At 34.0% G+C, this 25,641-nt stretch overlaps 2 protein-coding genes across 2 annotated transcripts; both read right to left on the reverse strand.

The window, feature by feature from the left end:
• Nucleotides 1-1,862: 1,862 nt before the first annotated feature.
• On the reverse strand, nucleotides 1,863-2,871 carry LOC111407633. Its single transcript, XM_023037247.1, has 2 exons — nucleotides 2,552-2,871; nucleotides 1,863-2,480 (listed from the first exon to the last, which is right to left on the reverse strand). The coding sequence occupies exons 1-2, from the start codon at nucleotides 2,703-2,705 to the stop codon at nucleotides 2,128-2,130; spliced, it is 507 nt and encodes a 168-aa protein (XP_022893015.1). The 5' UTR covers nucleotides 2,706-2,871; the 3' UTR covers nucleotides 1,863-2,127.
• A 15,242-nt stretch (nucleotides 2,872-18,113) lies between these two features.
• Nucleotides 18,114-19,747, reverse strand: LOC111408456. Its single transcript, XM_023038211.1, has 3 exons — nucleotides 19,318-19,747; nucleotides 18,960-19,150; nucleotides 18,114-18,917 (listed from the first exon to the last, which is right to left on the reverse strand). The coding sequence occupies exons 1-3, from the start codon at nucleotides 19,745-19,747 to the stop codon at nucleotides 18,114-18,116; spliced, it is 1,425 nt and encodes a 474-aa protein (XP_022893979.1).
• Nucleotides 19,748-25,641: the final 5,894 nt, after the last annotated feature.

The raw sequence follows: 25,641 nt of genomic DNA on the forward strand, positions 1-25,641 counted from the left end.
GTCGATCACGGATTTCTCGCCTCTGGTAAAAACGGGTGAAAATGGTTTGGGGAAATGACTGAATAATGGGTTTGGTTAGGGTGAAAAATTGGCACCAAAGACTTTCCCGCTTTTCTCGTCTTTTTTTTTTTTAAGTTTATTAATTGGCCAGTTCAACAATTTTGAAATGCTGTAAATAGTGCTGTGAAGGAATGCTGTACACCAAGACTTTCCCTTCATGTTATAAGGTAATGAAATCCCTATGGAATTCCGTCCATATTGGAGGGAAAAGTATGAGACAAGATTTGAAGGTTTTTCCATTTCAAGAATGTTAACCACTATTTGATCTCAGTTATTTTTAAAATATATTTTTCTTTCTATTCTTTTTAACTACACATTCTTCAATAGATTAAAACTATTATAAATACAATTCAGAGTTCAATAGATATTTTAACATATATCTCATATGTTAAAATAAACATAAAAGAACTAAAATTAAAAACAACAATACTTAATACGCATTGGGATGCAATTAGTTCAATGGTTAGTACAAGCTTTTTAGTTCGCTAATTTCGAATATTTTGGACACATCATTGTTCGGAATTATTTGGACTACCGAATGAAATCAAAATTTCGGGTACAATATATCTCTTGTTGAAAGTAACCCAAATTCACAAGTAACAAGTGAGAATCAAGAAACTATATGATCCCGTACATTTTATAATCAGAACAATGGTATAACCTCAAATGTACAGTGGCAAATATGGTGGCGATGGAGGGTGCCATAACTGGTAGTGGGTGGTGGTAGTGTGGGTCGAAGGTGGCGTAGTGACTGTTTTTGGTAATGCTTGTCGGAGAATAAGAAGAAGATAGGTGGTTTTGATTGGGGGGTGGGGTGTTTTTTATTTTTTTTTTATTTTTTTTGATTTTTTGATTTTTTTTGCTAATTTTGTTTTATTTTTTATAATATGGAACTAACTAAGTTACCATCTTACCCTGACAAAATTTCGTCAGAATCAAATTTTTTAATCAACTAACTGTAGGTTAGGATAAAATCTGAAAGAATTGAATAGTGTAGGGACTGCTGCTACAATTTTACCTTAATTTTATGAGAAAGTTGCCTTAATTGGTATTTGAAAGAGCTTTTACAGAGTTTCATTGGATCAAATTGCTCTTAATACTCTTTTAAATAAAAGACTCACCTTTTATAAAATTAATAAAACGAGTTCAATAATAATTTTTGGATCTCAAAAGTCATACCAAATACAACCTTATAAAAATATGACATGTTTTGATGCCTTTCAAATATGTGTGAAATCCATAAATAGGTTTTACTTTACTTAAATGCCAATTATATTCGAGGGAATGAATCCTTGTGCAAAAGTATGCAGCCGCCTCTTGCTATTTGGACATGTCGTCAATGCGCATCTAAAGTCTAAACAAAGCCATTTAGGATCAATATTAGTCAAATGACCATTACTTTCGAAAAATGCTCGATAGAGTCGTTAGGATGACGGGCAATTCACGATACTAAAGAGTTTGTTGTGAACTTTTTATGAACTCAAGTGTATAAAATATGTTACCCATACATAATCTGGCGTCCATAACGATGTTCATCCTCTTAGAAGACCCACTTCAAATAAATTATTTATTAGAAATTGACCCCTTTACGTGATGAGAGTGGATACCGTTATAAATACCCTAGTGTACGTATAACATCAATCCAAGTGTATACCCTAAAATATGTATCTTTTTAATCAATGGCTTAATTCATTTGGGACACTCGCTAACAGCAGTCGGCATCAGAAATAGGGTCCCTGCCCTACATCGTCCAAGAATTAGTAGACCCAACTCTTATTTTTATTTAAGAAATAAAATATAAGTAAATAGAACACGAAATGAAAATAGTTTATTCCTGCCTCCTAGTATGAAACAGCAAATGCCTGATAATTGCATATTGGAATTCTGCCTACTCCATTGATAACAAATCTCAGCATCAAAACTGAATGAAACTTTATTCTATCCAATCACAACACAAGTTTATAGTTCAATTTGTATTAAAAAAGAAAAAAAAGAAAAAACCTCTATATAACTAACTATACTTGCAGACATAAAATACTGCTGCCATCTTCTTCTTTTTCCCCTCTACTAATGAAACTGGGGATAATTCGATCGAGTCATAAAGTGCAAATGTCGAGGACTCCATCCTTCATAGCATCGGTATTTCGATTTTCCGACCGCAGAATATTGAATCACGGGGAGTCCAGAGGGAAAATCGAAACATGACATAGGAGAAGACGGTGGAGATATTTTCTTTACGGATATAGGAAACAAAACGGCTCTGATTTTCTCTCCCGGTGAAGCTCCATCGTACTCTTCTATCAAAGCCTTAAGCTCTTGGTCAGATTTGATTGAAACCAACTCATCCAAATCATGGTTCGGTAATTTACAATTTAGATCCACCAAATATCCACACGAGTCTCCAAATTTCACCATCAATTCTGTATAAATTTCAAAATTATTTCGATTTAACCAAAACGAAAAGCAAATGTAAAAACAAAAAGCAACTGACCTGCAAATGAAATGGACCGATCGACAGCGAGGACTCTAGTATGACCACCGTCGTAGCGTACCATGCCGTCACGCCCTTTGGTCGATCGGGGAACAATTCGACCTCCGTAACTGTACAGGAATTTGATAGTATCCGAGGTCGAAGCTTGATTCATGATAGAATTCAGTAAGAGAGAAATAGTGAGAAGAAATAAAAACTTCTTTAGCGGAAGAAGAGGCTGAAAATTTGCTTCAATTTGCAGCTTCAAGAATCCAAGGGGAAAGATATGACGCGCTTTTATAGAACTTATTTAGTACCCAAAGATTATATTTCAATACTGAGGATGTATTGTGATTGTTCCATTTTGATAAATTTCTTACATTTGCCTTTTCATTTCCATAGGATTTTGGAATAATGTATGACCATGTTTGGCTGTACATAAGAAGAAAAGAAAAGAGGAAAAAAGCAAGATTGTGCTCAAAAGTAATTTTTTTTTTCTTCTTTGCGTATTCTCAATAAAATAGTTAAAACAATTACTTTTAAATAAAGCCAAACATGATCAAAGATGAGTAATGCTATTCGTAGTCGTTCACTGCGATAGTCGCCCTACATGACATACACATGGTAGGTGATTATTTGATATATTAATGTGATAGTTTTTTTATTCATTAATACATCAAATAACCACCTGTCATGTTTATGCCATGTAGGACGACTACCGTAGTGAGCGACTGCAAATAACATTATTCATAAAAGATGAATCATTTAATGAAATTAAAAAAAAAATCATTTATCGAGGTTAAATTATTGAATCAAAATGTCCTAAAATTGAAATAAATTATTTGAGGAAGATTAAAATAGTGAGGAAAAATATATACAAAATTCCATAATTTTATGCCTGATAATGCTTAAAATGCCACCACTTAAAATAAATACATAATCGAAATATCAACTAAATGAATAAATAAAACTAATCCACAAGTCTAATATGCCTCGCAGTAGGTGCTTATTTATGCTTTTGTAGAATGTTATGAGAAAATCTCTCTCTTAAGGCTCAACTTGCTTCAAAATGCCTTATCAAAACCAAAAAAAAAAAAAAAAATTATGATTAATTTGACAATTTTTTAGGATCATTTTCAAGAACTTGTTAAAAAACTTATTTCAAACAATTATAATATTTACTTACTATTTTGGTGTGCCAAACGTGACCTAACATAAAGAAAGTGGGAAAAGTACAGGAGCTATGTGGTCCATTGGAGTTGGGATTAGTGGCAATGCCGAATCGGAGTCGGTAACTGGGTAAGACTCGTGGCAAATGGGTTAACTGCCACGTTGAATTTCGGTTTGACCCGCCCATAAATGTCTTTTTGTTTGTTATGTTCAAACTTCAAACCCGTTTAGCCCTCGTCTGAAACACATAACCGCTTCTCTTGATTGGGACCCACTAAATTTGGCATTTTTGTCCTTTTTCTATTTTCAACAATTTGGGTTTTTCCTTTACTTTTTTGTTTTGTTTATTAACTTTTCTTTTCTATTTTTGGTTTACTCTTGAAAGGGTTCTACATGGCCAATAACTTTCAAAAATAATCAATTTTTTGCTTTTATTATTATTATTAAGTTAATTTAATTAGGTTACATATCTCGAAAGCCCCACAACTAGTGTCGAAATCCTTTTCAACTACTAATTATCAACATCAAATTTGACGCAACCTCTAGATAAGTGAGATAGTTATCTAAAATCTTTTTGTCAATGATGATTAAAAACTTATATTGATAACGATTTTTTTTTTTTAACATTCTAATTTATTCCTCGTATATATTCATTTTCATTTTCATTCATGCATTTGACTCTTGAAAATGAATTTTTGTTTCTTGAGAATATGGCATATTATGATTCCTTTAATAGATTTGCCATATCGTTAGTTAAGTGTATTTACGTAATTGCTAAATATATTCGATGGAATAAATCCTTTGTGCAAAAGTATTTGGTTGCCTCTTGCTTTTTGGACATGTCAACTTGCGTATGAACGAAGTCATTTACAGTATTCATATCATAAGGTGATGATTTCCTTATAAATCCATCCTTAATTGGAGGAAAAATATGAGACAAGCTTTAAGGGTTCTTCCAATTCAAGAATTTTAAATAGAATAATGCTATTTAAAACAAAGCTTATCAGTAGACGCTGTATGAGACATACAGATGACAATTTGTTATTTAATGCATACGACTCTCAATAATTTTCACTATGAATATCATTACTTTTTTAAATACAATTCACACTTACATAATTATAGTTGGATCCTTGAAGATATAGCTTAGTACATACTAAGGCCTAATGTGTGAAGTAAAGTACAAAAACGAATACGCTACTTTAGTATTATCTTTCACATCCCCCTCAAGCAAGTGGGCAGTGGTCATTGAACCACGTCAAGCTTGTCTCTGAAGAAGTTAAACCTTGAAGGTGACAGTGCCTTCATAAGATAGTCTTGACTTGATCACGTGATGGAACATACTTGAGTTTTAATTTTTCACTCAAAATCACACAAGATGCATGTGCTAAAGCCCTCAGGAGCATGTTTTAGTCCTTACTAAGCATTCTGCAACTTTCAAACATGATCAAGGACTCTTTCTTTGTCAGTGAAGATTTTCTGATTGTTACATGTAAACATCCTCACTCAGAGTGTCATTCAAAAAGCCATTGTTCGTCTAGTTGTCTCATATTCCAATCCTTTTGACACTACAATGATGAGTATCACTCTAAGAGTGTTTTTTATTAACATTGAAAATATTACTTAGAGAAAATATTATTTAGAAAAGAAAATATTTTTTTTATTTTGAGGAAAACAAAAACCACCTCCCCCAAAGAAAATATTTTCCTTGAAAATAAGGAAAATTAGGCATATTTTCAAATGTTGGAAAATATTTTCAATGGAAAAAAAATAACAATCAAACACCTAAAGTAGGAATTTGGATGGAAAATTGATATTTTTCATGGAAAATAAATGTAATCAAACATACCCTAATTGTTACAGCTCTTACCACTAGGCTGAAGGGTCTTGAGTAGTCTACACTGGGTTTGGTGAAATCCAAGAATGGGCACGGTTTGATTTGAATCGATTTCTACTCTAACCCAAAATTAAAATCAAATTAATTGATTTGGGTGAATTTCAACCCAAACCAACCAACTCTAACTCTTAAACCGAATCGAACCAAACAAAATTGGTTTGATTTGATTTGGTTCTATTAGTCGGTTTGGACATTCCGTTCAAATTGAATTTTTTTTAAAAAATTGTCTAGATTTTAGGCTCACTAATATTACAAAAATTAAAATAACTTTATATTATAAGAACTATTGACTAACAAATAAAATTAGATCAATAGACACAAATCAACATAAAATCTAAGATTTTGTTACTTTTTGTGCATTATGTAATCTGACTGTCTGAGTATGAAAAAATGGAAAATATAATATAATGAGCTTGTGAAAAGAAATCATCAATGCTATTACTTACTAGCAACGTCATAGATTAGAAATAATCAAGTCATAGTTATGAGATAGGGCTTGTCTTTTGATTTTATTTTTCTTAAAAAGAAAAATGTAAACATGTAAGTGGGTTTGGTAGGTTCAGTTAACCAACGGTTTGAGATTTCAAATTATGTCTAAACCAACCCACCATAATTTTGTTTAAAATCACTAGTCACAGTCTGTCCAGTTTTTACATCAATTTCGAAGAACATAACCAATTTCTTTTTTCACGAAATTAACATAATTTCCAAGAAAATAAATTGTTCTTAACCCAAAAAATAAAAATAATAAAAAAATAGATCGATTACACGAAATTCTACATTTTGAAATAGTTGCATATAATTTTAATTCAAAAGTAATTATGAATAAATAGAATGATCATAAATTGATTATAGCAAATGAATTGAAGAGATATGAGAAAATCCTATAATTGAAAAAAAAAAGAAAAGAAAAAAAAAAGACCCTTTTTATTTTTGCTCTGAAATCTTCACAAATCTTAGAGTATATTTTTTTACCAAAAAGTTTCTAGAAGTCTAGTAAGTATAGAATTCTTCAAAACTCACTGTTTATTTGAATATCTTGGGATCTCTAGAGACTTTTTAAAAGTCTATAGAAGTTCTAATTGAATAAACCTAAATTTTTATATGCTTTTTAAAAATCTCAATTGAATAAAATAATCTAAACTTTTTAAATTCCCGAAAGTTTTTAAAAGTCCCAAATAAATACACCCACTTAGTTGCTCTTTACTCCCTAATTTCAAAAATACTTCATTGCCCTAGCTACAATGGAAAACAAAACGAACGATGAATCAGTAGACATACAAATTATTTATAATAATCTTAGCTAAAGATTTTTATAAACTATTCACATCAATAATTAACAATAATAGTAATTAAACGTTGATAATAAACTATCCAAAAATGGAATTTACACATCTTACGTCATGTCTCCTTGTCACATGTGGCGCACATATAAACAAGACGATATGTAACCACAAGTGTGTTGGACTATATGTTTATAAATTGCTTTTAAGAACTTCTTTGAACTGTATGTCGCAAGATCTCGTGGATATACATCCTCGTAACAGACAATATGAAGCACAATCGAGGCAACCAACGATCAGGGGCGGAGCCATGTATGGTGGCCTGCACTCAACTTTGGGAGAAGAAAAGTTGGCCATGCAAGTTGGATCTACTCTATGTTGGATATCCATGCATATTGGCCATAAAAATTGGAAAATCTGTACTTTGGGAGGAAAACTGGAAAAAATGTTTGTCTTAATAAAAAATTTATGCCCGCACTGATAAAAATTTCTGGCTCCGCCCCTGCCAACGATAATGGCTATCAACAAAGGACTAATGAGAGAGTTTGTTTACAATAACGGCGGGAAACAACGGATTTGATTTCTTCCTTTGGTGAATATCTATCATACATTTGGATCAACTATTTAAGCTCATTGTCAGATTCGATTGTGCTAAACTTATTCAAATAATTTACTAGTAGTTTACATATTAGAATCACAGAATCGGCACATATATCTTCAAGTTTCTCCATTAGCTCTATATAAAATACAAAACTACCTCAAATTTATCTAAGTTGAAAACTAAAAACCAAAATTAAATACTTCTTTCGTCATGTAAAGATAGGCTTCTTTCCATTTTCACATAAATTTAAAAAATGTAATTATTATAGTTGGAATTTGGAAATATAAAATTTTCTTACATTTTCAAATAATGTTATAAAATTGGTTCATATTTGTTGATAATATGGCAAGTGAAATATTAGAAAATTAAAAAATTAACTATACTCTTAATAAGGAAAATGACACATAATTTGGGACAAACGAAAAAGAAAAGCAACTTTATCTTATGGGACAAAGAAAGTCTAAAAACTAAAAGTAACTAACCTGTGTATGTTTTGGAGCAAAAGACGATGAGGGTTTCGAAAATTGTTCTGCAGTCATAACTATAGAGGAATGTGACAAGGTTGGTGTTGTTATGTTGCTATCGTCGATACTATCACTATCGGAACTCGAAGCCTGACTCATCATAGGGAAATTTAGAGAGAGATAAGAAGTAAAGAAATGAAAGCTTGTAGAGGGAGAAAAGTGTTGGAGATTTACTTAAACATGCACAGCGGAAATAAAACATTTTCAATTTCTACCAGGACTCATCTTTATATTTAGATAGAAATTGTGATAAAAGTTATACATTTTCTTAGATCTGCAAATTCTTTTGCGTTATCTTTGTTCCAGCAACTTGGATCTACCTCCCACAACTGTCCAATTGTACAGCCTCCAATGAATTCCACACAGAGAACAGATTGCAGCCACTAGGGTTTTCTCCTCTTGTGCTAGCAAGAATTATGAGATTCTCTACAGATTGAAAACCCTAGCCATGTATTTATATAAGCCCAAATGGGCTTGGCCTGGTTCGGTCCAATATTTAATTAATCTATTTAATTAAACCCGGTCCGTGAATTAATTAATTAATTCGGGCTCATAAATAACCAACCCAATTAATTAATTTATCCAATGATTGTTAAATTAATTAATTGATAAATTGCAATATTCCAATTCTCTTTTGTGTGCGACTCATCAAGTTCCCGATTACGACGCCTAACGATGTGAAATATTATTTTGATCTAATCAAAATTGATAAATTAAAATATTCTTTTAATTTATCACAAATTCACATTCGCCGTCCCAAATTGACATCTAGTAATGTATCAAGGAAACACATGTGACAGGAAATGTCATGTGGTATAACAAAACCAAACTTGTTTGTTTACCATGAAACTATAATCCCTTCATCAATATTATCCGATCAATTACGAGATATGGAAGTGTGTCAATCTCAATTATCGATCATATTTTTCATTCTACTATTAAGTCAATATGAGTCAAAAACTCCTTTTCGACTTATGTGTATACCTTGGCCAAGAATTTCGTTATTGACTTAATTGAATGAAATGCAGATCACAATCTCTTACTATCTAACAGTGATGAATTCTCTATTGGTCATTCACAACCTTTATATGGTTTTTGACATACCCAAACGATGCCGTATTAGCGGCCCTTAGTAGAACAACATCCAACACCGTCAAAGCATGACTGTCCTCATACAGGGCACTATGATGACCTCGATTCAAATGACTAATTTCACTACCGAACCTTAGAGATTAACCACTGACTCTCAGATAGTTATCCATGTGAAATCTCTTAGCGAGTCTCCAATGTTTCGTTCTAGAACAAAACATCTACGTATTCATTTAAGTGTCACTATATTTTAACTTGGGAGATCAACTACTTACTTCACAAGTAGAAAATGACACACGTGATGGTCTCTCTGTAATAACGATATCCATATCTCGTTATTACTTACGACCACGAATTATTCTAGATCCAATCATACGTAATTTGTATCTCACAATTACAACTCTTTGTGATTAACAAATCGCTTAAACTTGAATTTTCGGACTCTATTATTTAATATTATTTATCAAAATATCAATTTAAATAAATAATAGATCTTGCCAAAAATAAATGCATTAAACATATTAAAAGTGTTTACAACCTAAATCGATTGGGTTTAGGGCATAACACTTACAAACTCCCACTTGCACGAGATCCAATCACTCATGTATCTAATACCATAAGCTTCCACATGACGATCATGTTTCTGTTGTGACAACGGCTTTGTCAATGGATCTGCAATATTGTCATTCGTGGGAACTCGCTGTATCTTTACGTCATTTCTTTGAATAATCTCTCTGATGAGATGATATCGCCTTAGCACATGTTTGGATCGTTGATGAGACCTTGATTCCTTCACTTGTATGATGGCTTTATTGTTATCACATTACAAAGGTATGTGATCAACAATGTTAGGAACGACTCCCAATTCATTAATGAATTTTTTGATCCAGACAGCTTCCTTCGTTGCTTCAGAAGCAACAATGTACTCGACTTCTGTTGTTGAATCAACGGTTGTCTCCTATTTGGAACTTTTCCAACTAATCGCTCCATTTTTTAGAGTAAACATATATCCTGATTGAGACTTGCTATCATCTTTGTTAGATTGAAAGCTGGTATCAGTATACCTATGAATCTTTAGTTCATTTCCTCCATAGATCAAGAACACATCTTTAGTCATTTTCAAGTACTTAAGAATGTTTTTAACTGCTATCCAGTGTTTCTCATCAGAGTTTGCTTGAAACCTGCTTATAACACTTAGAGCGTATGAAACATCTGATCTCGTACATAGCATCACATACATGACAGATCCTATCGTCGAAACATAGGAAATCTTATCAATGCGATTCCTTTCATCATGTGTTTTAGGACACATATCTATTGAGAGGTAAATCCCATGTAACATAGGATACAAACCTCTCTTAGACTCTTCCATATTAAATCTTCTCAAGATTTTGTCTATGTACGAAGATTGGGATAAGCCCAGTAATCTTTTAGATCTATCTCTATAGATATTGGTTCCCAAGACATACTCTACTTCTCCCATATCTTTCATGGAGAAATTTTTTGACAACCATAATTTTACCGATTGAAGTATTGGGATGTCGTTTCCCATTAATAATATATCATCGACATATAATATTAGGAATACGACCGCGTTCCCACTTGTCTTCTTGTAAACACACGATTCATCTTCATTTTTTATAAAATCAAATCTTTTGATTGTCTCATCAAAATGAAGATTCCAGCTCTTAGAGACTTACTTTAATCCATAAATAGATCGATTTAGCTTACATACTTTGTTGGCTTCTTTGGATTCAAAACCTTCAGGCTGTTCATGTACACCTCCTTTTGCAAGTTTCCATTAAGGAAAGCAGTTTTGATATCCATTTGTCATATCTCATAGTCATGGTATGCAACAATTGCAAGCAAAATTTGAATGGACTTCAGCATGACTACAGGTGAAAATGTTTCATCAAAGTCAATGCCTTGTCTTTTTGTGTAACCTTTCGCTACTAGCCTTACTTTGTCTGTATGGACGTTGTCATCCACGTCGACCTTTTTTTTGTACCTGAAAGGTCGACCAAGGTCCAAACCTTATTCTCATACATTGAGTTCATTTCGGATTCCATGGCTTCTTGCCATCTCTTCGAGTCAACGCTTGACTTCGCTTCTGCGTAATTTGTAGGTTCATCATCCTCGACTAATAATATTTGATTAGTAATCATGAATTCGTACCTTCTGGGAGGTCGAATGATCCTACTTGATTTATGCTGAGTTGGAGTGTCCTCAGGAGTCTCTACATCCTGATCAAGAGTCTGTCCATCAGCAAGTATGGGATCAGATTCAGGTTCATCTAATTGGTCAACAGTATCTGTGGATTCTTGAACTTCTTCAAGTTCTATCTTGCTCCCACTACCCTCTCCTAGAATAAAATCTTTCTCTAGGAATATGGCATGTCTTCATATGAACACTTTCTTCTCAATGGGATTATAAAACTGATATCCAATTCTCTTTTGAATATCCCACAAATATGCATTTATCAGATTTAGCCTCAAGCTTATCTGATTCATTTCGCTTTACATAAGCGTCACAACCCCAAACTTTCATGTGAGATAAGTTTGGTCTTTTTCCTCTCCATAGCTCGTATGGAGTTTTATCGACCGATCTTTAGATGGGACGCGATTAAGCGTGTAGCACGTAGCAATTGGTGCATGACCTCAGAATGATTTTGGGATGTTTGCATGGCTCATCATCGATCGCATCATGTCTAACAATGTACGATTCCTCCATTCAGATACATCATTATGTTGCGGTGTATATGGCGGAGTCCACTACGAGAGAATATCATTCTCTTTTAGATAATCTAAAAATTCTCTCTTTAAATATTCTCCGCCTCGATCTGATCTTAGCGTGAGAATATTTTTATCGGTTTGTTTCTCTGCTTTAAGTTTGAATTTCTTGAACTTTTCAAGTGCTTCATGCTTGAATTTCATGAGATATAAATAACAATATCTAGAATAATCATCAGTAAATGTGATGAAGTAAGAGAAACCACCTCTAGCGGTGATTGACATGGGTCTACATACATCAGTATGTATTAGTTCCAGTAGTTTTGCAGCTCTTTCTCCTTTTTTCAGTAAAATGGAATTTGCTCATTTTGCCTAATAGGCACGACTCGCATTTGTCAAATGATTCAAAATCAGTTGACCCTAAGTATCCATCTTTATGTAACTTGGAAATGTGTTTGTCATTAATATGACCCAGTCTGCAATGCTAGAGATATGTATTATTTAGATTATCACTTTTATACCTTTTATTTTCTATTCTCATGATAGATTACCCAGTATCAAGAATATAAATTCTATTTTGTAACACACCACAACCATAAAAGATCTCATCTTTATAAAACGAACAACGATTGTTGTTAACATTAATTGAAAAACCATTCATGTCCAAACACAAAATAGAAATAATGTTTTTAGTAATAGCAGGAACAAAATAGCAATTTTCTAATTTTAATACTAAGCCCGAAGGCAATGGTAAGAAGTATGTTCCTACAGCTAATGCAGCAACTCTTGCTCCATTCCCCACGTGCAGGTCAACTTCTCTTTTTTATCGTGGTCTACTTCTCTTTAATCCTTGCATATTTATACAAATATGAGATCCACATTCGGTATCTAATACCCAAGAAGCTAATGAAGTAGACATATTAACCTCGATAACAAAAGTACCTGAAGTAGAACCTTGACATTGAGCTTCATAGTTTTAAGCATATTAAGCAACTCAGGGAGTGTGCATTCAATCTTATTCATATTGAAGTTCATAATGAACTACGAATAACTAGCTGACAGAGATTGTAGAACCAAGTCAATACTTAGTTCGTGATCCATGATAAAACCCAATTGAGCCAATTTCTCAATGAAACCAATCATCTTTAGTACATGAGCACTAACTGAAGATCCTTCTGCCATTTTGCACCGGTACAGTTGTTTGGAGATCTCATACCTCTCCACACGAGATTGTTCATCATACAACTCCTTGAGATTAAAAATCATAGTGTAAGCATCCATACTCTCATGCTGCTTCTGCAACTCAGGTGACATAGCTGCAAGCATCACACATGCTGCAGTGTTATCGTCATCACTGTGTTTGTTATAAGCAGTCACCTCTTCCTCGGTGGAATTTTCAGTAGGTACCTCTGCAAGGGGCTGCTCAAGGACATACCCAATTTTCTCATGCTTGAGAACGATTCTCAAATTGCAGTGCCAATTGAGAAAATTTGGTCCGGTCAATTTGTTGGCATCCAGTATGCCTCCGAAATTCATATGATTACTCATGATTCAAAAGTTGTAAATGACGAAAAATATAGAATCAATATGTATTATAATGCATTTGCACAAATTCAATATGGACTTTAATTAAACATGCTCCCACTGTTTAAAAATAAATTCATGACCCTCATACATAAATTATTAGAATCCACATTTGATTCCCAGTGGACTGGGATCCCATTTGTTATATCAAGATTTATAGTGTACTCAACAAATCTTAATAAAACATCTAGGTAGATATTATTATCAATTGTATCTCCATACAACTCCCAGATCATTAAGCTGACAACTCTCATTTTATGTGTTAGATTAACATTCCTCTAAAACTTATCTCCTTGAGTGTACTCAACAAAAGGTAAATTTTAGTTAAGTCAAACCCATCATTCAGAAATATCAAATATTTCATAGTGTCAAGCATATCCCAAATATACCAGCCTTGAGTGTACTCAACAAGCTGAGGTCGATTTAGGATTCTCGTTTTTCACTATAATGATGGAAAAGGCAAATAATACTGACTTAATATTTTAACGAGGGACTTAACTTAATATATATATATATATATATAATCATGTATCAACTCTGCGAATAAATATACAAATAATAGTATGGATAATTATGAACTTATTCTATCTAGTTTTCCCGAACCAAAGGGAAGATTAGTTGGTCAATTCTTAGGGGGTACAACATTGAATTAATATCAATGCACCATCTCCATGGTTTCCTCCTTTTCTCACGCATTCAATTAGTCCAGCTGCAACATGTATCCTATACTAGTTGGCACGCAGGCTTAAATGAAATTGGACTCACGAGCCCATGATAATAATAACGACAACTGACTCGCAGGTCCAAAATAATAAAAAGCTCGTAGGCCCACAACAACAATAATAATAATAATGGACTTGTAGGTCCAAAACAATTAAGGGCTCGCAGGCCAATAAAACGACAAGAATTAAATTAATCATTCAACACATCCACATGGTCGAGTCCATAATCATCTATAAATAAACATTCATCACATAAATGTTTCCTATGTATAATATCTAATATCATATACAATGTCTCAAGAATCTAGCAATTATAGTCGTCAAAACTTACTTTAAAAAAAAAAGGGATCGAAATAATTAAATAATTAATTAATCATATTAATTAATTAACTTAATTGGTGGGCATATTTAATTAAAATCACATTTTAATTAAATCCCGAATTAGATTCCAACTCTAATTTCATAATTACTGGGCGAAGTTATTTAATTAAAATCAAATTTTAATCAAATTCCGGATTAGAGTCCAACTCTAATTCTATAAAAATTAGGGTGTGATAATTTAATTAAAATCAAATTTTAATTAATTATTGAATTAGAGTCCTACTCTAATTGCAATATATATTAGGGAGGTAATATTAACTAAAATCAAATTTTAATTAACATAAGATTAGAGTCCGACTCTAATAATATGGAATTAAATTAAATATTTAAGTTAAAATCTAATTTTAACAAAATATAAAAACATTAATTTTAAATATAATTTTAACTTTGGGCCAATTTAAAATACGGGTCAAACCCAATTAATAATACAAGTTTAAATCCCAATTTAAAATTTAAATTCAAAACACATTTTTGAAATTTACACATTGGCCCAAAATTAAAATTAAAAGCCGGCCCTTCTAATTCAACAAATTGCAGAACAAGTCCATGTTTAAAATTGCAAATTTAACCCCATTTTCATAATTGCAGGAGCCACTCCGAAATTTCATAAATTTCGGAAGAGGCCCCCATCCCCAATCTCTTTCTACAGAAACCCTAGATGAATTTATTTATTTATTTCTCTAGTGGCATCGGCCCCCCGGAAGGCAATGGTGGCGGGTCTTGTTGCCCAAATTAGCAGTGCGAAGGCCCTGCTACCCAGCAGCGCTCAACGCCTACAGCCCAGCAGCGTGCTACTGTGCGGCGCCACTGCCCGCCTTCGATCTATTTTATTTTTATTTTGTTTTTCAAAAAAAAATTTGAAAAAATAAAATTAAACACTACAATTGCTAGATTCAGGAATAAACATGATTAAATCAACTTTTAATTTAATCAACATGTAAATCAATTCCTAACAAATATAAAGTTGGCTCTGATACCATTGTTGTGGATTTACTTAAACATGCATTGCAGAAATAAAACATTTTCAACTCCCACCAGGACCCATCTTTGCATTTAGATAGGAATTGTGATAAAAGTTATACATTTTCTTAGATCTGCAAACTGATTTGCGTTATTTTTGTTCCAAAAACTTGGATTTGCCTCCCACAGCTGTCCAATTGTCCAGCCTCCAATGAATTCCACACAGAGAACATATTACAGCCATCAGGGTTTTCACCTCTTGTGCTAGCAAGAATTATGAGATTCTCTACAGATTGAAAATCCTAGTCATGTATTTATATAAGCTCAAACCGATTTGGCCTGGTCCGATCCAATATTTAATTAAATCCAGTCCGTGAATTAATTAATCCAATTAATTAATTCGGACTCATAAATAACCAACCCAATTAATTAATTTATCCAACGATTGTTAAATTAATTAATTGACAAATTGCAATCTTCCAATTCTCTTTTGTGTTCGACCCATCAAGTTCTCGATCACGATGCCTAACGACGTGAAATATTATTTTGATCTAATCAAAATTGATAAATTAAAATACTCTTTTAATCTATCACCAATTCACACTCGCTGTCCCAGATTGACATCTAGCAATGTATTAGGGAAACACATGTGACAGGAAATGTCATATGATATGACAAATTCAAACTTGTTCGTTTACCATAAAACTATAATTCCTTCGTCAATGTGATCCGATCAATTACGAGATATGAAAGTGTGTCAATCTCGATTATCGGTCATATCTTTCATTCTACTATTAAGTCAATATGAGTCAAAAACTCCTTTTCGACGTATGTGTATACCTTGGTCAAGGATTTCGTTATTGACTTAATTGAACGAAATGCAGATCACAATCTCTTACTATCTAAGAGTGACAAATCCTCTATTGATCATTCACAACCTTCATATGGTTCTTGACATACCCGAACGATGCCGTATTAGCGGCCCTTAGTAGAGCAACATCCAATACCATCAAAGCATGACTGTCCTCGTACAAGGCACTATGATGATCTCAAGTCAAAGGACCAATTCCACTACCAAACGTTAGAGATTAACCACTGAAACTCAGATAATTATCCATGTGGAATCTCTTAGCGGGTCTCCAATGTTTCGTTCTATAACAGAACATCCACGTGTTCATTTAAGTGTTACAACACTTTAGCTTGTGAGATCAGCTATTTACTTCACAAGTAAGAAAGGACATACATGATGGCCTATCTGTAATAACGAATCCGTATCTCGTTATTACTTACGACCACAAATTATTCAAGATCCAATCATACGTAATTTGTATCTCACAATCACAACTCATTGTGATTAGCAAATCACTTAAACTTGAATTTTTGGACCCTATTATTTAATATTATTTATCAGATTATCAATTTAAATAAATAATAGATCTTGCCAAAAATAAATGCATTAAATATATTAAAAGTGTTTACAGCCTAAATCGATTGGATTTAGGGCATGACACTTACAAAAAAGAAGGATTTTCTTCACTTTTTCACCGTAAAGAACCCAAAATTTATACGACTTTGTACTCAATATATGCATTTTAAAATTCAACCCGAGAGAAGGATTGTGATAGTTTTAACTTGATTATACGGATATTCACTTCTAGGATCTTGAAATAAATGCAAGGTCATGTTTGGATGTATGGACGAGCGATGATGTTTGGCTGTCAATAAATCAGTTAAAAATACTAGCTTCTAATTATAGCCAAGCACGGTATCTTTCTTTGAATAATTCTCCTTGAACAAGGGCTTTTGACAGTGCTGCCATTTTATTTTTCAAATTGTCCAATCATGTATCGACACATGTCACTCTATTTATTAACTTGTCATTGAGTCTATCACTGTAACATGATTGCTTTCTTTTGGCCCATACTAAGATTTTTTAATTTTTTAGAGTTCAGATTATCAAGTTAAACACTCAAAGATTAAAGTAAAAAATGTTGAATGATTTATTCTTTAATGGGTTAATTTCACAAACGGTCACTAAATTTACGCGAAAATTACAAAATAGTCACTGAAGTTTAAAAAACTCCCCAAAATTTTTTTTTGAATGTGTGAGGCTTTATGTGTGACGACTAGGAAAATTTTCCATTATGTTTTTTCCTTGGTTTATGTTGGTTTGAGTGTTCCACGACATCATGTTCCTGCATATAGTAATTCAAATCAAATATTAAAGTTCAAATAACCTAAAACATGTGTTACTTGGCCCAAACAATCAAAATATCAACAATAAATTAAATAGCCTAAGGGGAGTATTAAGGATGGTGATACCCTACAAATTAAAACGTGCTTAAATCTAATGCAACCGAGTAATCAAATCAAATCTATGTGCTATGCGATGCAGAAAGAAAAATAACTAAAAGAGTTAGAAGATTGGGTTGCCTCCCAATAAGCGCTTAATTTATAGTCTTTAGCGAGATTGTACGAAGGAATTGATCGGGGTGGTTTAAACATATATCTTGAGTTTTTGCACTCCTTGCAATTTCCGACTTTGCATCCTCGTTTTGCCTTCCAAACCTTGAACCCTCCATTCCTTTCTCGTCCCAGGCTTCCTAAGTTTTTAGGCTTTGTCTCCTTTGAGCGTTGTTGCACCTATGCAGCAATATAATTGCACTCCTCCTTAACCTTTTTGCTGAACTCTTCTTGTAATGGATTCTCGATAGTGTTGTAGATCTTGAACTTTTCTTGCTTATCTTCTACCCTCAATGTTAGTTCGCCACTTTCAAAGTCCATAATAGCTCGGCCTGTTGATAGAAAAGATCTGCCGAAGATAAGTAATGCTACATTCCATGGCTCCTCTATATCTAGGATAACGAAATCAACTAGGAATATGAATTTGCCCACTTTAATGAACACGTTCTGAACTACTCCACTTCGGTATTTGATGGATTTGTCCGCCAATTGAAGGGAGATGGATGTGTCTTTCAGCTCTTCCAAACCTAAGTTTCTGTATACAGAAGAAGGCATTAGGTTAATACTTGCTCCAGAATCACATAAGCAATTAAAATTTAAATCTTTTTCTATTGACCAAGGTATTTTGAGACTCCCTGGATCTTGTAATTTAGGAGGTAATTTATTCTGCAAGATGGCACTACATTCTTCATTTAACTTGATGGTCTCAAAATCTGTAAGCATTCTCTTTTTTGCTAAGATCTCCTTCAGAAATTTTGCATAGTTTAGTATTTGAGATAAAGTTTCAATCAATGGGATATTAACATGAAGTTTCCTGAAGATATCCAAGAACTTTGCAAATTGTTCTTCCAACTTCTTCTTTTGTAATCTATGAGGAAATGGGACCGGAGGCACATAAGGTTTGATAAGAGCGGTTACCTTGACCTGTAGATTTTCTAGCTCTTGAGATGGAACTACTTTGTCTAGATGTTTAGATTTATCCACCTACTCCTCATCTGTAAAAGGTGACTTTTTATTTTCTGTCACCCGTCTCTCAACTATAATTTCTGGAAGTTTAACCCCACTGTGTGTAGTGATTGCTTCAATCTTCTCACTCTCCATAACTTTTACTGTCATTACCTGCTGTTTAGGATTTGTTTCCGTGTTGCTTGATGTCTTTCTGAGAGTGCTTTTGCTATTTATCCCATCTGATTTTCTAAATTCTTGATAGCAGCTTCCTGAACTTGTAAAGTCTTATCTGTTCTTTGCATGTGCTGAGTAGAGATCTCCGCCAATTTAGTAATAAGATCTTCCAATGAAGACTAATTTTCAGCCTGCTCAAAACTTAGCGGTGTAGTCTGCTATGGTGCAATCTGAGCTCCCTGATTGTTGCTCCATTAAAAACCTGGGTGATTTCTCCAGCCTGGGTAGTAGGTATTAGGATTCTTATTATGTTGTTGTCTTTGAAAATTTTGAGCATAATTTATATCCTTTAGTGATTGAGCAAAAGGACTACCAACGGTACAATTAACACTTTCATGATTTCCTCCACAGTGCTTACATTTTTGTCCGACTGTTTGAATGACATTCATCTTATAGACCTTTTTAGCTAAAGCTGCCAGCTGTGCTGAGATTGCAGTTAATGGATCCACCTCATGTATCCCAGCTAATTTCTTTACACTTGTTCTTTCAGTAGGCCACAGTGCACTAGTAAATGCTAAATCCTCCATGATTTGATATACTTGATCTGTTGTTCTCTTTGTGATGGAACCATCACATGCGGAGTCAACATTAGCCCTGCTTTTCGGATTTAGTCCAATATAGAAGTATTGCATTTGAAGCCACTTTTGCAATCCGTGTTGAAGGCAACGGCGAAGTAAACCCTTGTATCGTTCCTAAGCCTTGCATTCTGAGTCCATTTGCTGAAAAGTAGTGATCTCGTCCCTTAGCTTTTCAATCCTTTTTGGTGGGAAATATTTGCTAAGAAATTTTTTACTCAATTGGTTTCATGTTGTCATTCTCTGTGGTCGGCAAGTGTCTAACCATCCCCTTGCGGAGTCTCTCAATGTGTATGGGAAGAGCCTTAATCTAATTGCTTCGCTTGAAACCCCCGGATACTCAATTGTTGCACACATGTCTAGGAATCTTGAAATATGAGCGTTGGGATTCTCTGTAGCTTTCCCAAAAAATTGTAGCGCATTTTGAAACATGTTGATGACATCTGTTCTCAGGTGGAAGTTTGCCTGACAAAACGCCGAATATACGATACTGGACTGGCTTTCCATTACCAGTGAAACCATATACTCTCCCTCATGCCTTGCATTTTCATTCACTGCAACGATATTCAGTTGTGCTACTCCCAAATTAGCCTCGATGGCTAGTCGATTCGGATTTTCATTTGCCATGTCTTCCTCTTTTTGTTTTTGGTATGTTTCAAGCTGTTGTCTTCTTTGAAAGTTGAATGTTCGTTCGATTTCTGGGTAAAATTGAGCAATATCACCAGTTCTCGAACTTCGCATACAAAGTCTTGAAAAAGAAAGCAAGAAACACTGTAAAAATTTTCTAAATTAATGAACAAAACTAAAAATAAAAAAAAAATTTAGATTAAAGGTAAAATTAACTAAAACTAGTCAAAAACAATAGTCCCCGGCAACGGCGCTAAAAACTTGATTGTTTGATTATCCGCAAGTGAACGAGATCGTGAACAAGTAATATAGTAGTGTGTAGAGTGTCGAACCCACGATGACTATGTGTTTATTCCAATTAAAATTAATAATACCTTTAATCGAATAGCGAAATCAAGTTGGGACTAAACAATAATAAATCTGGCAACTAAATTGAAAGCAAAGTAAGAATTTATCAAATTCGCGAGATGTATTGCTAAGATGTGGAATCCCCCTTGCTAATCCGTTTTTTGTTCGACAATTTAAATTGACAATTTGAAATCATACTTGTTGGTCAATGTTCCTATTTTAATTGAAAACCTCTCTCGATAATTATCAAATCTATTCCCCTCATGTGACCTTCATATCCCTCGATGAAAGATGCGAACATGATAAATGTATTAAATAAGTTAGAACATTTTATGAAAATCATATGAAGCATAGAGTTATATCTCTATCTTCTATCGAACCTCACAATATTTATTACTATGTGCTAACGATCTTATTACCTCTCTCGATGATAATAAAATTCACAAACAATTCAATTAATGGCCAGATAATTGAAAAGTAATTTAAATCATAATAAACATCCAAGACTTCAAACAAATTTAATGTCAATCTAATTATTCAAACCAAAAATTCATAATAAGGGTTCATCACATTCTAGCAATATAAAAATCTAGCCACGCATAATGTCGAAATTAAACATGGAAGAGTTAAAAGACATCACCAAAAATTTTAACGATTTCTGGTGCGTATAAAATTCTAGTAGGCAGCTCGTTTTATTTTCACAATATGTTGCAATTGTTGAATTTGAAGACCAACAAATTGGCCGACGTCTTCTGTCTTTCATGTATATAAATTCCAGCAGGCATTTAATTTCCAACAAGCAGCTTGTTTTCTCTTATTATTCAATTTCTTATTCCTGTGCGTGTACATGTTTCTTGCAACCACTGAATTTATTAATTGAAGAAGTCAGCCTACATTTGCCCAAAGCTGCTGACTTTCTGTATTTTTGTTCCTGTTTATGTATGTGGTTGATTTCAATAAGAATCAGCCCTTTATTTTTTCTCCAAGCTGCTGCCAATTGTATGTTTATCTATTTAATTCCAGCAACCGGCAGCCTCCTCTTGTCTTCAGTGCGTGTTTCCTCCTCCGTGTTTTTGCCAAAAATCCCCAACCAGTTGTCAACTTTTTAAATTAGAAGAGAGACTCCCCAAAAAGAAATCAACTGCCGACTTCTCTTGTGAATGTATTTTCTCTCCAGCCAACTGCAATGTGTTCTTTTCTCCTGTACGTGTTCTGCCGTCTATTTCCACGTATGAGATATATTAATTGATAATGTGGCAGCTCTCTCCTCCTCCCAGCAGCAGCAAAAATTGACTCCAAATTGAAATCCAATTCTTCTCCCAGCCGCCCCACCTTTTCTGTGTAATGGACATGTGTGTGTGTGTGTGTGTGTGTGTATATATATATATATATATATATATAACTCAAACCTAGTTGCCACCAAATTCAACTCCAATTCCGTCACCTGTGTGTGGTCCAAATAAAATTTGTATCCTTTCATAATTCAAAGCCCATTTGAATTCCATTCCCATTACAATTAGTCTAGGATTGAATTTAGTGGAAATTAAAAAAATCCAGGTATTTAAAGATGACAATACAAAATTCAGGTTGGAAGCTTTTTTAATCAGAAATCAGGTATTATATATTTATACCCACCCTACCCAACCAAACCCTAAATAAATTCATATCCTCGTCTCTCTCTCGTAACCCTCTTTCCCTGTACCCATTTATATTCTCTCCACCCATTTCGATTCATCTTCATCGCCGTCGTGTATCATTCGTCATCGATTCCATCAATCGTTGGTCAGTCTACCATATTTACCCGACGATATGTTGTGGTGACGCTTGGATATGAGCGTCACTGCTGCGAACTGTGCTCGCGCTCAGATCCTAGTCCCCGCAGTGACATTCAGTCTCAGATCAATGCTGTGAGATAGTGGTGTGGCTGGTTACGGTGATGGTGGGTGAGGATGCGGTGGTGGTGGCACGTCGGTGTGCAGTGGTCTGTTGATCAATTTCCAGTGGTTCAGATGTGGTGCGGTAGGTTGGTGGCTTCGAATCTGGTTTGTGGTGGTACCGTGAGTACAGTGGTGTTGGCGGTGTCATGATTTGGGTGGTGATATAGAGGTTAAGAGGTGCCGGGGGTGTATTGTTTGGAGTTTCTGGTCGTGGTTGTGTTAGGAGACGTAGTTATGTTGGTGAGGTTGTGGGTTGGGGGGTTTGTGTGATTGGTGGTGACGGTCTTGGTGGTTTCTGATGATGGTCGAGGTGGTGGTTGGTGGTTGGAGATTTGATAGAGGTGGCGGTGGATCGGGATCGAGGTGGGGTGCTTGGTGGTTGGTGTTGATTGCCGGTGTGTTTTTTCTGTTGGCGATTGTCTGTGACCTTAAAATTTGGTCCATGACCTTAAAATTTGATAATCTGTTATTAAAAAATAATCTGTGACCTCAATAATTTGGTTTGTGATCTTAAATTTTGATGATATGTGACTAAAAAATAATCTGTGACCTAAAATGTTTTTTATCTGTGACCTCGAAAAAATTTATGACCAATTAATTTGATGATATGTGACCAATAAATCAATTTGTGACCTATAATTATGAATTTGTGATCAAAAATTGTTAAACTGTGACTTTATTATATTTATTTAATAAATATTTTTAATTAATTAAATTCATACCTAAATTTTGAATTTTCAAACATTTTACCTGGGTTTTGAAATGGTGTAAAGAATACACCTGACATATGAATTTTTACCTTGAATTTAATTCTAATCCAGTAAAGGTCCAATTGACTTGTGACTTTTATTCCAAAGTTCAAATGCTGCCCAATTAATGTAGTATTTTCTTCGAAGATTTATATTTTTCAAGTAATGAAAGTTGGTCCTTGTACTTTGAATTTTGCCATTTTTTGCTAGTTTGTGCTTCTTTCCTTCAATTCCCTTTTCATGCTAAAATTTACCTATTAAACATAAAATACAAAAATTTAGGATATAATTTGTCAAAAGAATTATCAAATATCATTATTTTAGATATCAAATAAGTGTATAAAATACACTTATCACTTTCAGAAACGGTCACTTAAGTTTTGGACGATTTCACTTATTATCATTGAAGTTTTTATAACTTGCACAAATGGTCACTGAAGGTACCAAAATGATTCTAATTCAAACTTAAGGACCGAAACACGTGACCATACAAATTTTTGAGGACCTCAGGTGCAAACTTTTGGCTACCTTTAAAAGCCCCCAAAAATTGGCTTCATTTGATGATTGGGGTCATTTCTAGATTAATTGGTGCAATTGAATTATTATTCATGGTCGTATGATGCTACTGGAGACTCGATTGGGACCAATTTTGTGATTCAATGATGTGGGGAAGGAGGAATTGAAGGATGCAGATTTGATTTCTCATTCCATTCGATACGCAGGACTAGTTAGTTCGATTCAACCTTGTTGGTTCAAAATTGGCGTTGACCCATAGGTTTATTGGAAGTGACAAGAAGAGGCGGTCCTAGGAGTGGTGGTCTACGACCGTGGGTAGCGTCGCCGACGTTGAAAATTGGGGCTGAATGGTCTGAGTTTGCTGTGAAAAAAAAATTGCTGGAGATCTTTATTTTTTGATTTGTTTGGTTCGAAATCGGCAGTGACCCATATGTTCATTGGATGACCCATGAAGAGGCGAAAATAGGGGTGGTGGTCCGCTACCATGGGTAGCGTTGTCGGCGCCAAAAATTGGGCTGAATGGTCCGAATTTGATGTCGCAATTTTTGGCCCTTTTTGGTTGCATGGGAAGCCGTCTTTGACCAAAAATTTCAGGCAGATCTAATGGAGTTTCGGCCATTGGTTAGGTGAGTTGGAAAGAGTGAAGTGAGGGTTTCAAGGTGGTATGTTGGTTTGGCGGCAAGGTGGTCGGAGGTTGGAGTTGTGGTGGTTTATAGGTGGCGGCTCAAAATCCTCCAAATTCACTGCCTTTGCTCCACTAGTCGGAAGTTTGCACCTGAGGTCCTCAAAATTTTGTATGTTCACGTGTTTTGGTCCTTAAGTTTGAATTAGAATCATTTGGTACCTTCAGTGATCATTTGTACAAGTTTTAAAAACTTCAGTGACCATTAGTGAAACCGCCCGAAATCTAAGTGATCATTTCTGAAAGTTTTAAACTTCAGTGACCATTTTGTAATTTTTGCATAAGTTCAGTGACCATTTGTGAAATTAACCCATTAATTAATTATTAAAAGAGAATTTGAAGTATATAATTGTATGATGCCTAGTCAATGTTTTAAATTGTAAAATAGATTTAATATTAACAATTAATAAAAGATACTTTGAGGTAGACTTTAGAATAATGCAGTGTTGGTTTTGAGATTACGGTAAAATTGATCTTTCCTATTGAGATAATTAGATATTTGTATGTACTTTAAACCCGAAAATAAACTTATTATTAGAGTATGAATTTATTATATGAACCCTTGAAATTCATGCCTTGAATATTTATTCAAAATTTCTTGCGTTGTTTCTCTCCATATTTTCTATTTATATCTTGGTTCTTAATATTTGTCTAAATAAAGATTGTGTACGCAAATCAGGAATTTCTCTTAATTCCCAACACAATGCCCATCTCAACTAATATCAATATTGGAGTCACATAAGATGGTTAATTAAGATACCACAATTAGGTAAGCCCGAAACTTTAGGAATTATAGGTCTAAAGAATTAAACTATTTGTACAATGCTAGTTGACAAACATTGTTGACAATGTTGGAGGTGGCGAAATCCAAACTAATGATTTAAAAAACAGTTTTTGATAATTTAAAAAAATAATATAATTCGTAGTTGCTTACTACGACAGTCGTCTTACGTGGCATTTATATGACATGTGGTTATTTGATGTATGAGTTAATAAAAAATTACCATATTAATGTATCAAATAATCATCTGTCATGTAGATGTCACGTAGGACGACTACCGTGGTGAGCGACTACAAATTACATTATTCAAT

The sequence above is a fragment of the Olea europaea genome, chromosome 13 (assembly GCF_002742605.1).
Source record: "Olea europaea var. sylvestris chromosome 13, O_europaea_v1, whole genome shotgun sequence".
NCBI classification, from domain to species: domain Eukaryota; kingdom Viridiplantae; phylum Streptophyta; class Magnoliopsida; order Lamiales; family Oleaceae; genus Olea; species Olea europaea.

What these genes read in the sequence shown, in the direction of transcription:
- LOC111408456 (XM_023038211.1), bottom strand. Translation starts at nt 19,747, where the DNA reads ATGCAATACTTCTATATTGGACTAAATCCGAAAAGCAGGGCTAATGTT. An exon ending in AGGCTGGAGAAATCACCCAG is followed by an intron (nt 19,151 to 19,317) that starts GTTTTTAATGGA and finishes TTACAAGTTCAG; the next exon opens with GAAGCTGCTATCAAGAATTT. An exon ending in AAATTATAGTTGAGAGACGG is followed by an intron (nt 18,918 to 18,959) that starts GTGACAGAAAAT and finishes GATGAGGAGTAG; the next exon opens with GTGGATAAATCTAAACATCT.
- LOC111407633 (XM_023037247.1), bottom strand. Translation starts at nt 2,705, where the DNA reads ATGAATCAAGCTTCGACCTCGGATACTATCAAATTCCTGTACAGTTAC. An exon ending in TCGGTCCATTTCATTTGCAG is followed by an intron (nt 2,481 to 2,551) that starts GTCAGTTGCTTT and finishes AAATTTATACAG; the next exon opens with AATTGATGGTGAAATTTGGA.